General features: G+C 53.3%; 8 protein-coding genes and 1 non-coding gene across 9 annotated transcripts; 2 read left to right on the top strand and 7 right to left on the bottom strand.

Annotated features, from left to right (window-relative positions):
• Positions 1-455: 455 nt before the first annotated feature.
• Positions 456-1,553, bottom strand: TrAFT101_003538 (uncharacterized protein; the record flags this gene model as incomplete). The annotated part of the gene is made up of 2 exons (XM_024903196.1): positions 456-1,472; positions 1,548-1,553. 2 exons carry the CDS (start codon positions 1,551-1,553, stop codon positions 456-458), a joined length of 1,023 nt encoding a protein of 340 aa, XP_024766702.1.
• An 868-nt stretch (positions 1,554-2,421) lies between these two features.
• On the bottom strand, positions 2,422-2,580 carry TrAFT101_003537 (uncharacterized protein; the record flags this gene model as incomplete). The annotated part of the gene is made up of 1 exon (XM_066126915.1): positions 2,422-2,580. The coding sequence occupies one exon, from the start codon at positions 2,578-2,580 to the stop codon at positions 2,422-2,424; it is 159 nt and encodes a 52-aa protein (XP_065983022.1).
• A 999-nt stretch (positions 2,581-3,579) lies between these two features.
• On the bottom strand, positions 3,580-4,414 carry VAS2 (AP-1 adaptor complex sigma subunit Aps1; the record flags this gene model as incomplete). Its single annotated transcript, XM_024903198.1, has 5 exons — positions 3,580-3,609; positions 3,758-4,032; positions 4,114-4,231; positions 4,309-4,342; positions 4,404-4,414. 5 exons carry the CDS (start codon positions 4,412-4,414, stop codon positions 3,580-3,582), a joined length of 468 nt encoding a protein of 155 aa, XP_024766703.1.
• A 968-nt stretch (positions 4,415-5,382) lies between these two features.
• On the top strand, positions 5,383-6,385 carry TrAFT101_003535 (uncharacterized protein; the record flags this gene model as incomplete). The annotated part of the gene is made up of 2 exons (XM_024898859.1): positions 5,383-5,408; positions 5,473-6,385. The coding sequence occupies 2 exons, from the start codon at positions 5,383-5,385 to the stop codon at positions 6,383-6,385; spliced, it is 939 nt and encodes a 312-aa protein (XP_024766704.1).
• BUD32 (serine/threonine-protein kinase bud32) lies at positions 6,069-7,708 on the bottom strand. Its single transcript, XM_024909312.2, has one exon. It carries the CDS (start codon positions 7,450-7,452, stop codon positions 6,673-6,675), a length of 780 nt encoding a protein of 259 aa, XP_024766705.1. The 5' UTR covers positions 7,453-7,708; the 3' UTR covers positions 6,069-6,672.
• A 968-nt stretch (positions 7,709-8,676) lies between these two features.
• TrAFT101_003533 (uncharacterized protein) lies at positions 8,677-9,396 on the top strand (the record flags this gene model as incomplete). Its single annotated transcript, XM_024905823.2, has 1 exon — positions 8,677-9,396. The coding sequence occupies one exon, from the start codon at positions 8,677-8,679 to the stop codon at positions 9,394-9,396; it is 720 nt and encodes a 239-aa protein (XP_024766707.2).
• Positions 9,397-9,966: 570 nt separating this feature from the next.
• On the bottom strand, positions 9,967-11,588 carry TrAFT101_003532 (uncharacterized protein). The gene is made up of 2 exons (XM_024909313.2): positions 11,295-11,588; positions 9,967-11,182 (listed from the first exon to the last, which is right to left on the bottom strand). The coding sequence occupies exons 1-2, from the start codon at positions 11,544-11,546 to the stop codon at positions 10,112-10,114; spliced, it is 1,323 nt and encodes a 440-aa protein (XP_024766708.1). The 5' UTR covers positions 11,547-11,588; the 3' UTR covers positions 9,967-10,111.
• A 500-nt stretch (positions 11,589-12,088) lies between these two features.
• TrAFT101_003531 (uncharacterized protein) lies at positions 12,089-13,201 on the bottom strand. The gene is made up of 3 exons (XM_024899050.2): positions 12,628-13,201; positions 12,460-12,505; positions 12,089-12,371 (listed from the first exon to the last, which is right to left on the bottom strand). Exons 1-3 carry the CDS (start codon positions 13,189-13,191, stop codon positions 12,316-12,318), a joined length of 666 nt encoding a protein of 221 aa, XP_024766709.2. The 5' UTR covers positions 13,192-13,201; the 3' UTR covers positions 12,089-12,315.
• A 602-nt stretch (positions 13,202-13,803) lies between these two features.
• Positions 13,804-13,887, bottom strand: TrAFT101_003530. The gene has a single exon. It is a non-coding gene; the product is annotated as a tRNA-Gln (tRNA).
• Positions 13,888-14,153: the final 266 nt, after the last annotated feature.

Raw genomic sequence — 14,153 nt, 5'->3', positions numbered from 1 at the left:
GATGAAAATGACATGACGATAGAAAATTGCATCAGATAAAATATTAGAGAGAAAAACTCCGGGCGACATTGTTCCCAGTCGCTCTCACCGACCAGAAACCAGAACCTTGCGCCACGCTAAAATGTCATTTCGTAATCATAGCAACGATATGGTAGAGTAGTTGAGTAGGAAACTGTTGGAAATCGATCCAATAAAACCAAAAGAGGTAGAGCAAAATAGGAGAGAGGAGCTTCGGGGTGGAGGGAGCTAGAGCTCCACTTCTGTATGTGAGTCGAGTGTGGGTGATAAGCCCATGGAGAGATGGGTAGGGTTCATCCAGGTAAAACTAAAATGAGAGGGAATATCCTTGTTGAAAAGATACGGTATTGTCCATCATCTGATGCAGAAAATGCTGTGGCTGTTTCCGACTGCTTTTCGTTCAGAAACAAGCGTCACTTGAAGAATATAGCCTCAGCTTAAATCTCCATTCGCCCGGCAATATCCTCGCTCATAAGCCTCTCCCGCCTTGTACTTGTCATGTCGTCATCTTCGTCGTAGTCGTCATCCTCGTCTAGTGGTTCATCTTCAGCAAGGTCATCGTCTGAGAACTGTACGATGTCGCCATCCTCCCCTCTGTTCCAGTAGAGGCCGTCATCCAACGGCTCTTCATCGTCCTCAAATGGTGGTACTAACTCGGCGTCTTGGTCACCAAGCCAGTACTTTGTCCGTTTCTTTGCGCCATCTGACTCGACCGCGGTATGTCGCTTGTGTAAACCGCCCTTGGCCGGTCTCAAGGTTGGGCTCTGTGAGGAAATGACCGGGACAACACGGACATAGAGGTAAGCGACTCTCTTGAGCATTCTGTTGAAAAAGAAGTAGTGAACCGCCCAAATGGCGCTTTCGTCTTCTTCAAAAGGGTCGACTTCTGGGTGATAGCTAAAGATGGTGCACTCATTAAGACGCATCTCTTTGTTAATCAAGGACCAGCACTGTGGACCCCACTGGGCATTCAAGTCGCTGCCGGCGGATGAGTCGTACGATGAGCCTTCAAAGCCAGGTCGTACGTTTTGCAAGATTGAATCCAAGTTGGCCATGACACGCTTCAAGTTCCTCTCACGCTTGAAATCGCCGGGCCGCAAGACATGAGAAAAGTCGTAGTGAGGGTGGCTTGCATTAAGCGTTGCAATCAGATAGGCAAATGTTCGTCGGCTGGCAAGCTCAGACAGAGGGCCGAATGCGCTTGAGTGCGAGAATAACTGCATGCTGCGCGACGTTGCGAGCATGTGTTCCCGGTCGGGCGGTGACAGGCTGGCGCCTAGCTTGAGCAGCGCGGCATGCTGGGAACTGAGATCTTTGTCGATATTCTTGTATAGTTTCTTGTCGGACCCGGTGGATTTCGTTGTGTAGAGATCGCATCCGCCCGTGACGTTGCAATCAGGGGTATTGAAGTTGAGAGCGCCAGTTACGGCCTCGAATTCTTGGACTGGGAGGTACTGTATCGCGGGGAATGTCTCGTCAGATTCGGCTTGTCTCAGACTGGCGCCCGTTCATTCATTTGTTCTACTTACCTTCATGGTGGCTGCTAGTTGCGAGTTCGTATCTCAGCATGAATAAACGATGGAAGGTGCAGATAGAATATGCCGCGAGGGTCGGCAAGTTGCGCCAAGGACAGAATCTGGGCTGCGGCTAGAGTATGTCCGCTGGTGGGCGGGCGGAGAGTGTAAATGTAGTGTGAATAAGCTTTGGAGGCAGGAATTCCAAGTGTCGCCAGTGTCGGTGGAAATAATGGCAGCTGGCTGGAGTGCGGTTTTGGGTTTGATCAGGCGTGCGTGCTGCGCATTAAAGGCACCCGAGGACGGAATTGGGCTGCGATGGCTTGGTGGATGGTATGGTAGCGCAGTTGCAGTGACGCTCGCCGACCTTGTCTGCTTCGTGCTCGCGGATCTGCACGGAGTTGGTGGATCAAGATCGCAGCAGGGAGTGAAAGCGATTCGCTCAGCCCGACGTCTTTGTCGATTGAGCGCGGTAGTTGTGTCGTAATCTTGGTGATCCCGAGAGCGTGGTGATGCGGCAACTAGCAGCGTCGAGAGCCGAGCAGTGCCGTCGTTCACGGTAGCAAAAGATCAGTCAGTTGTTCTCAACGCAGGAGGACAGACGTCGAATTGGAGGACGGGTGGGTGGGAGGCCAGCCGGTTGGTTGGTTGGACAGCGTTCGGATTAAAGGGGAGAGCGAGAGGGCGATGGATGCAGCTCGTGCAGCTGTCCTGTTATCGTCTCATGGCTAGTGCACGGCCAGAAGCCGGATCGGGTGACACGCAGGTGGGAGTCGCTGCTGGCGAGTGCAGTGACATCAGTTGCCAGATGGTGGGGGGCTGCGTTTGCGTGCTGCAGCGGTGGAGCGCGGAGGCAGAGGGGGCGGGACAGCTGGGCTGTTAGGGGCTGTTAGGGGCAGGATGGGGAGTCTGGCCAGTGGCCAGTGGCCGGCAGCGCCTGTGCGGCTTCACGGCCAGCAGAACCGCCGCCGGCCAGCGCAGTGCTAGCAGAGCCAGTCGCATTGCGCCGGCATTGGATCGTCCGCAGCCAGAGTGTTTGCATGGCCATGGCCGTTTCGCGCATCGCCCACGTTCTCACGCAGCGCCGAGTTGGTTGGCGGCGGCCGGCGAGTCGGTGTGCGGGTACGTGGCCTCTGCCCCCTAAAGCTCCTGACCCGATCGCCCGCCATCGGCTGCGCCCGGCAAGGCATGAATAGCCAGCAAGAATCATTAGTAACAGTAGAGGCAGAGTCATGGCGGCACCTCCGCCCAAAAGAGGGGGGCATTTCTGACGAGCCCATTAGCTGGTGCCGCCGCAACGAATAGAGACTCGGGGAGCTGCCACGCGCGGCAACGACAAGACGGAGCGCAGCGGCCAACGGCCTGTCACCAATGGCAGCATGTGCCGCAACGGAAAGAAGACGACTGTCTAGTTAGTTGACTGGATTGGGCTCAATGGCGTGGGAAACTAAAAATCATGAATTGGCTTTGCGCTTCTTGCTTGCTTTCCTTCTCGTCTCCTGGTATAGTAGTATTAGATTCGAGCCTCAAGCGCCAGCCGATATGTCCCCCGACCCCGGGGGCTAGTCCGTGATATGGAATATCAGGGCGGCACTTGGGTTTCTCTTCGCCTCTCCCTTCCTTTCTTCTCTTGATATGGTAGAGGATGGTTTTCCATCCTCCAAGATCTATACACACAAAGAAAAACATGGTCATATCCTCTCTCCAACACACCACCCGCCCCATTTCATTCTTCCCAGTGTGCCCTCTCTTCTCGTCGAAGAGATGCTCAGTTTCCTGAGACTTCTGAAATCAAAGAATTCCCACTGTGCGAAGCTTCTCTACAGTGCTCTCGACCTGCAACGCCAAATGTTAATTATCAAATCCTTCTCGGATCGTGCCCTCGATGACTCCAAATAGCCAGTGGGACAATATGGGGCCGCGATTGTATATATATATATACTCCGTAGCGGTAGTCGTAATGGTGAGTTGGCGTCAGTTAAGGCGATGAGCAAGAACCGTTTGGGCCAAAGCTTGCGCACGCGTCCCGGCTTCGTTCGTGCGTATTTTACATGAGTTTGGTGACCTCGTCTTCGACCTTTGCGTTTGGAAATCCGTTGTCAGCTGCGTCAAGTCGCGTTGCCGTCCCCGGAAAAGGATAAAAAGGATGGCGATGGCGCATCATGGTGTGGGAAAGAGCCAGGATCGGTGCGATGCAGCCGGGTTAAACTCTACGCAGGACTCACCTCCATATCTTCCAATGAATCTTGCTGTCCAATACAGCGCAGCACGTTCTTCTTACTGCTCTCCTGCAGCTCTCCTGCAAGAAGCAGTTCGTCGAGGATGTAATAGGCCTTGGTAAAAGAGAAGATGATATCAAGCTCGCATACGTTGCCGTAGTACTTGTCCATCTGTTCGACGTATCGATGGATGATTTCGAGTGTAATCAGTTCGTTGTCCTCGGAAGAGCATCCTGCAATGAAGAAGAGCGAGGCGTATCGTCGATAAACGATTTTAGTGTCTAGAAAATGCAAAGATACAGTCAGTCCCCGTTTCGAAGCGGGAAAAAAGGGGGTTCATATGAGAATATTCGTTCACTAACCCTTGTACTCCAAAAAGTTGCACATGCGTGTTCTTCGAGCGAGGACGAGCTGTGATACGTCCTTGACGATCTTGGCCTTATCCTTGGGGGACAGCGTCGTGAACCATTTTGCAAGCCGCTGGGAACAAATGTCAGCAAGGCCCATCCCATACCGGTTGCAAGTTGCCGTCGTGGACAACAGGGAGAGCTACGCACCACCTTCCCCTGACGGGACAACAGAATAAGATAGCTGGAGAGATGCGGGTCAGCATCATGTGGCCGCAAGAGCAGAAGCAGCAGACGCAACGTACTGAATCGCCATTATGACGGCTCTCTCACATCACCGAGAGGGACACGATGACGGTCGAGGCGCAGTGACAAGGTGCAAGAGACGCAGCGGGGACGAGATGCGGTTTGAATAGACTTGAGCTGGCGTACTCTGGACGAATTGGCCAGGTCGGTGACGAGGCAGTAGCGCGTGCTTCGGATTCTGCCTGTGCCTTTGTTCCGTGCCCCGTTTCTTCCAGACCCAGTAATAGTCGGTACCTCTCACATGTACTGCTTTGTTCCTCTGCTCCCCTCTTGTCAGCACAGCGCCCTTGACAAATGGCAGCAGCGCTAAAACCTACAGCCGCAGCCTTTCTAGACGTGCAGACCTAGACCGAGACACTGTGAAGCGCAAGCCCCGCGTTGCCCTTTACTGCGTAATCAGAAGGGTCCTCGCTAAAATCTCCAGAAAGTCAATTGTATCTAGCAGCCAGCTGAGCTCCAATACGCACAAGACGAGGTGAACTCAACACTGCGTGGGGGACTATCAGTTTCTTAGACGTCACTTTAACAGTAATAAGCAGAGGCCGGCACACATTAATAACCTGTTTAAAGAGGCCTCGCCCTCTCCCCCAACAATAATGTTATTCAATAGCTCCAGCAGCCAAGAATAAATGAACAGAGACTGTAACCTCAATTGTTGACAAAATCAAACTCCTCCTTCTCCGGCCGCCAGCCTTCAATATCCACCTGTGGCATTAGTAATACGGCTCTTACATCCCCATAACCTACCGCCACAAGCGCCCATCTGGAGTAAATTGGCAATTTAGTTAGGCCGTTGAGACGTGAAAAAAAAAAAGTTATTGCTCGCATATGCCGAGCACCGGTCTTAGGCGCTTCTGACTTATAAGGCACTGTTTCCAAAAACTTGCTCTTCCTCTTACGCTCTTATCCAACCCAACTTCATAAAATCGCATAGAGTATTCTATTTAGAACTCTCTCAATTGCTTACAATCCATCACAATGACGAAAATCATTCTCTCTACGGGGTTCGTTTTTCCCCTTTGCTGCTGCAAAACCCGCGCCCTTTTTGCTAACCCGCATTGTGTATAGCAATGTCATGTCCGGAAGCCCTTCCATCATCCGCAAAGCCGGCGGCAAGAGACCAAGATCGAACCTGGAACTCGTCAACTCTCTCCGGGACAACTTTGTGGCCACGCGCCTAGATTATGCGATTGCTGCGTCGCCAGTGACAGCCAACGGCGCCAACACTCTGCCTTCGCCGCCCCAGACGCCGGTGGAACTGTGGACCGAGCGAGACGAGAAGACGCTGTACATTCCGAGGATCAACTGGCAGGCTGCCGGTCTGCGCGAGGAGGCCAGCGACTACGAAATCACCGTCAAGCTGTTCCTGCTTCCCGGCACGACGGTCCAGGACCGCGAGCAGTATGCGCGCGAGGCGCTGGACCTTGTGCGCAAGGAGCTCGGCATCCAGACCATCGACCTTCTGATCGTCTCCTTTCCCGGAATGTCGTTTGAAGGCACCTGCGAAAAGGCAGCCGAGCGAATCAACGCCCAGCAGGGAAACCTGGAAGAGGAGCTTGCTTCCTGGAAGGTCTTTGAGGACCTGCACAGTCAAGGCCTTGCCAAGCGCCTCGGCGTTGCCGAGTTTGGCAGCGAGAAGCTCCGTGCTTTTCTCCAGCAGACGGCGATCCGCCCGGCCGTCGACCAGGTCAACCTCCAGGACTGCTGTAACGTTCCCGAGCCTCTCTTGAAGTTGGCGGAAGAAGAGGGCGTGGAGCTGCATGTCCACACCGATTGCACCGATATCCTTCCGCGCGGCACGCTGCGGGAGCTCCTCGGCCACGGGCCCCAGGGCGCCGGAGTGCTGGCCGATCCTGCTAATGGCGGTGCTGGTCTGGAAGGCGAACTCTTTCCCCAATGGGTTGCTCGATATGTGGCATATGTCAAGGACCGCGGCGTGATTGAGAACAAGGGCTACTTTGCGGGGGCTGCGCTTCAATAAGAAAAGAAGCTTCTGCCAAGGCCCTTTTTTTTCCTTTCAGATATAGCATGGATCTTTTTTTTTTTTTTCAATTGTCACTAAAAGCGGTGTTTTTGTTTTGCATTTTTATCTTGATTTATTCATTTGGATATCATAACAGCGGGCATCATTACATGGAACTATATGCTATATATGTCATAAAAATTTCTCCTTTTTTTTTCCCTCTGGCTAGCAAGAGAGAATCGAAGAAATTGAAAAGGATTCCCTTTTTTTCGATACTGGTCTCCAAGTCTCGTCGTATCACATTTCTAGCCGAGCATACTTCGCTTGCGACCTCTCATCCTTACTTCTTCCAGCTTCTTGAGGGCTACGCCGGCCTGCTTAAATGACTTTTTATATGCCTCCAGGACCTCGTTGAAGATGCACTCAGCACGGGGATGTGTGCTGCCAAAGGCACGCTCGAGGACGTATAGATCAACTGCCCTGTCCTCGTCGTGTACACCTCCGCTGGCAAGCCCAAGGTCTATGATGACAATCTCTCCCTCGAGGCCGGTCGCGTTATCAGGCTGATCGCCCGCCGGAGGCTTCAGCATCATGTTGCTCGTCGTCAAGTCGCCGTGGATGATGCCAATGCTGTGCATCTTGCCCACCGCCATGCCTATTTTCCGCATCAACTCCTTTAGCTCCTCGTCATCCTCGATGCCCTCGGTCCTGTTCCCCAGTCTGTTATTGATATTGACGCGCACGGGCGTGCCCTCAATCCACTCCAGCATCAACCACCCCGCGGACTCGTCCAGGGCATACACCGAGGGCACGCGGAGCCCATCTCGGCGGCACTTGGCGAGGATGCGAGCCTCGGACAGGATGCGGTGTCTGGTCAGGCGCTGGTCGAGGATGGGATGCCGCCACGGCTTCGGCGGGCGGTACTTTAGGGCGCAGGCAATGTCGGGCAGCAGGTAAGTCGTCTTGTAGAGCCGGCCTTCGGCGCCTTGTGTGATGAGCGTTGGCGGGGTCGACGCGGGGTTGGTGAGAATCTTGGGCAGCGGAAATTCATGCGCCAGCGCGGCGTCCGATACAGCGGCCGCCATGGCTGCTGGGAGGGCGAGGAGATCGATCTGGGCGGGCGGGAGAATCAAGAAAAGGCAGAAGCGCAAACTGGTCTAGTCACAAGCCTGGGTCAGAGATTTTCTCCGAAGGTACAAAGAACAATTCAAGCTTCTAGTTCGGGGCTGGGGCCGCTGCGATGCACTCTGCAGGTCATTCCTGATAAGATGCAGTCACGGCCATTTTTTTTCCCTTCGCTGCAGGGCGCAAGAGAAAAAAAAGATGGGCGCTATGGTGGGGTTGACAGGTGGGATGGCGGTGCTATTGGCTACAAAGGGATGGGAGCTGCCGATATGCAGGACAGTGGACGCTCAAGTTACTGCCATTTGTGGGCTGGGCTAGGGGAGGGGATCCAAGGCCGCTGCAAGGGCTGCAGAAGCTTCCATCAGATGGCTAACGAAATGATGTCGATATGCGATGCGTAATCATTGAGAGAAGCTCTGTTGAATCAGGTAGCTTTGGCGTTCTTGCTTTGGCACTAAATGTTAGCATGCTGCCAGGTACATGCGTGGTCTGCGAGGCAGGCAATTCCAGCTGGTTTCTCTTGGTTTCCACGGATCCTGTGCCATGCAAACATTTGTGTGCCCTTGTGACTGGTCCAAGGGGCAGCTCCGGTCTAATACATGCATGTTGATGCTGCTAGCATGAACACCCTCCCCAACGTCTTTCCATCCGCCGTCATAGCTGAGTCTCTAGCTGCGGCCCTGCAGGGCGTACATGGCCTGACGCACGTCGTCGTCGCCATGCCACGGAATCCGGGACGAGCGTTGCAATATCGCTTCTAAGCGCTTCCGGGGACCAGCAGGATCGAGTCTGGCGCACAAAGCACAGTATTTGCTTCTCCGCTTGCAGCACCATGAGTCTGCCTGCGTGTCTCTTGTCCTCTCCCTCGGCTCTTGGCCCACGATCCCAACAACTTGCTCTCCAGATGCAAGAGTGAATTATTATTACTCTATGCTGCCACACCCACCCAATCAGGGCTAGGATCGGCTCCTCCTCCTCCTCCGCTACGCAACTCGTCATCCATTCCGCCGCCTTGGTTGGTAATTTTTCCTTCTCTTTGTTTCTTTCTTCTCTTTTTCTCTCTCCTCCTCTTCCTTTAGTCTGTAAGTCAACCAAAAACAAGCTCCCGCCTCCTCGCGCCGGACCATGCCTCTGCCCTTCCAGGACGGCATCACGACTTGTGCTTCGCTGCCCTCCGCTGCATAATGGCCGACTCAGGCTGGCTCCAGTGGGCCTACATACTGGCCGGCTCCGCCACTGGCATGACCATCGTGATGATCGCACAGACTGCGAATTCGTACTGGACGGCGTACAGGGTTGCGCCGCAGGAGGTGGCTAGCTTTATCGACACGCTTGACTTTTCCATTGAAGAAAACGAAGGCTACGACCGCGACGTCTCCAAGGTTCAGCGTCTTGAAGACAAGATCCGCCTCAATCGTCTGCTACGGGAAATCCAGAGGATCGGCGATGACTTGCGCGACGACCTGAACCACCTTGTCCGCGAGGAGAGCGCAACCACGCTGCGGACCAGCTCGAGGATCATGTGGGCGTCGAAGCGCGCGCAGATCGAAGAGAGGATGAAGCGACTAGACTCGCTTCGCATGCGCTTCATGATGGTCTATCTGGGCATCATCACCTCCATCGCCGAAAAGCAGCCTCCCCCTCCACCACCACTACCCAAGCAGCCGGAGAAGACGGCCGCTTACTCAACACCCAGCAGACTCTCGGCGAAGAAATCATTTGATGATCTGCCAAAGCGCACACCGACTCGAAGACTGACTACCCAGGCCATCGGTCACCACGAGCATGTCGAGACACCCCAGCGGAGTGGCTGGGCCGGAGTTGTCCAGGAGTTGCAAATGTCGCCGCGGATGCGAGCACGACATGCTTCCATCGAAAAGCTGATGGAAGATCCTTCACACTAAGGAGATTGAAAACCCGGGTCGGGCTGGCTACCTTGCCCATTTAAACCCCATCTTGTCTTTTCTTTATGTTGCTTTATTTTCTTTTCTTTTCACGATTTTCTCTCGTAACTGGCTCAACTAGACTGAGCTGCCAACTCAGATACGATACACCTGCACACAAACAAACACACTCACAGACACATTCAACGGCATACAAGCAGTAGAATCAACGACGACATGGCCACGACTTTCCTTATGAATCTTTCACGAACACTACCGGTAACGAGAATGACTAAAAAAAGAGATGATATTATAAGCCAGAATCAGTGTTGGCCAACAAATTTCTTTAACGACGTATGAGAAAAGAGATATATCTAACTTATGAGGCAACAAAATGTCTTGCCATGGCGCGCGCGGTTATAAAGATAGGGGCGGCGGATTTTGGGTTTTGGATTTTGGATTTTGGATATTTTACTTCCTTTCATTTTTTGGATTATTTCACACAAGCACTCTTGAGATACATGTAGTTAGTATACTCCCCCTTGATTCTATTACTCTTTAATCCAGAAAAAAAAAATAACAGAGAGAGTATGAGCAACGTTTATAGTATTGAGCTGCGTTAGACTCACTGAGTTCTGACATTGAATATCATCTACATCTGGCTGCCTCATCAAGCAGCCCGCTGCGTAGGAGCCCTCCTAAGCTGTCCCATGCCATGATGCAGGCTGTAAGCCGGTCACGGATGCAGCTTGCACCCCACACACGGGGCTGGCGGCTCCGTGCTGCTGTACACATCCGGCCGCGGCTCGCCCGCCACGTTGAGGAAGCCCACGGCGCCCTTGTCGATGCGGAAGATGGCGTGATCGACGAGCGTGTACGTGCCCGGCACAAGGACCTTGAGGTCGACGATGGCGGCGCCCGCCGGCGGCACGCTCAGGGTGCTGACGAAGCGCCCCGGCGGGCTCAGCACGTCGCCGTCGCGGTATGCGCGCAGGAAGTGGCTGCCGATGACGTGGAACGAGCTCGTCAGGTTGGGGCCCCCGTTGCCGAAGAAGATGCGCACCGTCTCGCCCGTGCGCGCCTTGAGGGGGGCGTCGCGGGTCAGCGCCGCCTCGCGCCCGTTGAAGACGACGGCGTTGGGCTCCTCGCGCAGGCCCTGCGGGTACGAGAACTCGACGGTGGACGAGGGCCGCCCCGTGTCCTCGTCCGGCTCGGGCGGCTCGTGATACACCTCGCTCTGCATCACGTAGTACTCGCGGTCCACGGGCGGGAGACCCCCCGGGCCGGCCGCGGCGCTGTCGTCGTCGGCCGGCTGCACGTACATGAGCCCGTACATGCCGTTGGCGATGTGCACCGGGATGGGCGCCGCCGCGCAGTGGTACACGAACAGGCCCGGGCACAGCAGCCGGAACCGCGCCGTCTTCGTCTCCCCCTCTTCGGCGTTGGTCACTGCCGACCCGCCCCCGGGGCCCGTAATGGCGTGCGAGTCGATGTTGTGCGGGTTGCCCGTCTCGTCGCGGTTCGTGAGCCGCAGCTCTACCACGTCGCCTGCGCGCGCGCGGATGAAGGGGCCCGGGACTGTGCCGTTAAAGGTCCACGCCTCGTACTTGTACTGGTTCGTCACCTGCATCAGTTTTGGCGATGTCGTGAGGTCCACCTTCACGAGGGCGGGATGCTTGCGAGTCACTGGCGGTGGCACATGCGGCGCGGATGTGAGCACCGCGTGCTCAACGGGCAGTGAGGACACGTCCGGAGGGTTGCTTTCGAGTTCATTGTAGAAGGCGAAGCGCGCATCCTCACTGCCAAGCTGGTCGGGGCGTTAGCCGCTCAGGATATATATAACTCCAAGCGCCATCTTCAATACATAGGAAATCGTAAAATCGCGTGCTGTGTTGTTCTTCTGCACGCTGGATGCTTACCGTCTTGCTGGACACATCCTGGACCAGATACATGCGAGAGTCTGCCTGCCTGGCGTAGTAGGCGGCGCTCGCGGCGACAGCCCCCGAGGCAGTAAGCACGGAGATGAACCGCAACGTCTTACGAGCGCCGGACGGCTTCAACGGCGTGGGGCGCGCCAAGCCCGGTTGTACCTGCATGGAAGAGCCACCCAGTCGCCATGTCAGGGAGTCGGCCCTTTGCGCAATCCTCTTGAAGAGCGTTGAGGCACTCATGGTTAAGGTTGTTGGACGAAGTTGGCCCAAGTAAGAGCAGGAGTGTTTGAACTTAAGCAAAAGATGGAAGACAGGCGCATCACGCCCTGGAGAAACAACTCCGCGGACATGGGCCCTTTTCGTCGACCACATATACATCGTGGCCCTGCTGGCTGTGAGGCCATCCTTGTTGGTATGCAGGCGCACCTATGAGTGGGGGGGGCAAGAGAGCGAGTGCGCCACACTACCTGCACCTCCATGTGCCTTACGGTGCCGAAGCTTTTATAGTTCCCGCTTTACGCGGAGATGCATTGTTGAGGCGAATGGCTTTAAGGAATGGCCTGACAATCATGTTAGGCCGGTGTAACAGCTTGACCAACCAATAGGACATCACGTGTGTAACACGTCGATGGATGGCCTTCCCTTGCATCAATTATGCATAACCTTCTCGCTTTGCATAACCTTCTTGTTTTGCTGGCGAAAGAAGACCTGTCTTAACGTGTACGCAAAGCCAGAACAATGGTCTGTCAGAACCCGACTTTTATAGTTACAACAACAGGCTTAAAGAGTAGACCAAAACATTATTGCTTCACGAAGAGGGCATACACAGGCTTCTCCCTCGCAGTTTTATTGCCCTCTATCATGATTCATAATTAATTGAATTTTCTCTTCCTATTTGCAACATCTTTGCACGGTCATTATTCAGATCAACGCTTTTTCTTTATTTTAGCTACCTTAACCCCCCTTTTTATGATCAGTTACGAGTGTGAAGGCTTATGGTGAATATCGATCAATGGGAAGGCAACTCAGAAACAGGGCCGGGGACAGTGCCGTTCTTTTCACCAACTATATTATACAACGTTAGAGCTTGACAAAACACATAAGAAAGCATGAATAAACAATGGATGAAGATGAGTTTGAAACTTGAACGTACCATCCAAGGCGACCAAAAATCTGCTCACACAGTTGTAGGCAGCGACCTATAAGATGTAAGAATCAGCAATTTATCACACAAAAAAAAAAAGAAAGAAAGAAAGAAAAAAAAAAATACTATCTTTTTCTCATGTCTCATAATGCGAGATGATCAAGGAAATCAACTCACCGTTGCCGTAATCTCCACAACCTCTTGATCATTAAAATGCCTCTTCAACGCCGCAAAGGTCTCATCTTTGACTTGCACGTTTCTCGTCATCTCATCCGTATACACCAGCACAGCCCATTGCTTCTCACTCAATAGCCCCTCCGGCCTTTCTCCTAGAACATCCTTCTTCACGACCTCCATGGCATCCACGCTCACGCCGCCCTTGATGGCCAGTGGCGCGTGATGTCCCCATTCATACCACGCCTTGTTGCATACAGCGACGCGTGAGATGGCCAGCTCGCGCACATCGTCGGCGAGAGAAGTCTTGGTACGCACGGCTCCGAGGAATGAGTTCCAGCCGTCTGCTACGGGGGGAGAGTGAAGGAGCGTCAAATCCAGTGCCTGCAGAGGCCGTGGAGCGCGGCGCTCGCGGATGCGCTGCACGATGGCGGCATCTTCAGCGGTTTGGACTGGGGGAGGGTCGGCGACGTATGGGAGACGCATGATGTGTCTGATGTGTGTGAAGTGGCTTTGAATTTGTCTAGATTTAACAAAACGACTCAAATATGAGATGTGGCTTCTCATCTTCCCTTACCATTGACAACAGAGCTGTCTATCTTATATATACTTACACCACCCAGGAACCCGGCGCGGGGTATCCGGAGCCACATCCCGACCCGCAGTCCACATCGGGGCCGAAAACCGGCAATTCTATTATCCCCCTACTGAAAGCAAAGAGTCTAGCCAATGGTATGACTAACCTCGGGGAAATAGGTCGTTAAGAGCCTTGTTTAGTCATTGAGTATAGCAGATCTCTGGAGCATCTTATTTCTGTTCTCGGATTGGTGTGGATGGAATTGACGATGTTGGAGCACAGGGAAGCGACTACGGAAGAGCATACAGCTGTGTTATCGACGTGTTGGCAAAAGACAATGCTGAGAGTTAGTCACTATTGCTCAGCTCATGGCGATGATTGATGAATATGACTTTAGAAGGAAGAATTGATGATGCTATACAGTTCATGAGCTAGTAATATGAGTCAAAAGAGATGGCCCAATGGCATATATGCTGTAAAGGCACACAAGTTGAACATCGAGTCTCTTGCTCTGTTGAGAGAAGATGGGATGTTGGCGCGCAGCGTAAGCCAAATTAGCGCCACTACCAGCCAACAAGGAACCCCAAAAAGGACGCAAAAAAAGGTTCTGGAGGGAGTCGAACCCTCGCTGCTGGAATTGATTCATTCATCAAAATCCAAAGTCCTAACCGTTAGACCACAGAACCCACGCTGCGATTGGTCGAAATTTGTCGTATCTCGCCTTATACACGATTCGCTACTAGACTTTTATGCAACCCTTTTTTTTTTTTTTTTTTTTTGCCCTGCAGGGTAGCATTTCTTCATGCCGCGGAAATGTCAAAACGAGATGATGGGAATGCCAATTTTGCGCTAGAAAAAATTGATTCTTCTTACGTTCAGTACATTAATATTGATTTCGTGGAGTTTCGGTATTATGAAACCGTTGTGGCTTCCTGAAACCTCAAATGCCTTT

Source organism: Trichoderma asperellum, chromosome 2, assembly GCF_020647865.1.
Source record: "Trichoderma asperellum chromosome 2, complete sequence".
In the NCBI taxonomy this organism is placed as follows: Eukaryota; Fungi; Ascomycota; class Sordariomycetes; order Hypocreales; family Hypocreaceae; genus Trichoderma; species Trichoderma asperellum.
Note: the sequence above shows the minus strand (reverse complement) of the source record. Positions and strands in the feature narration are given on the sequence as shown.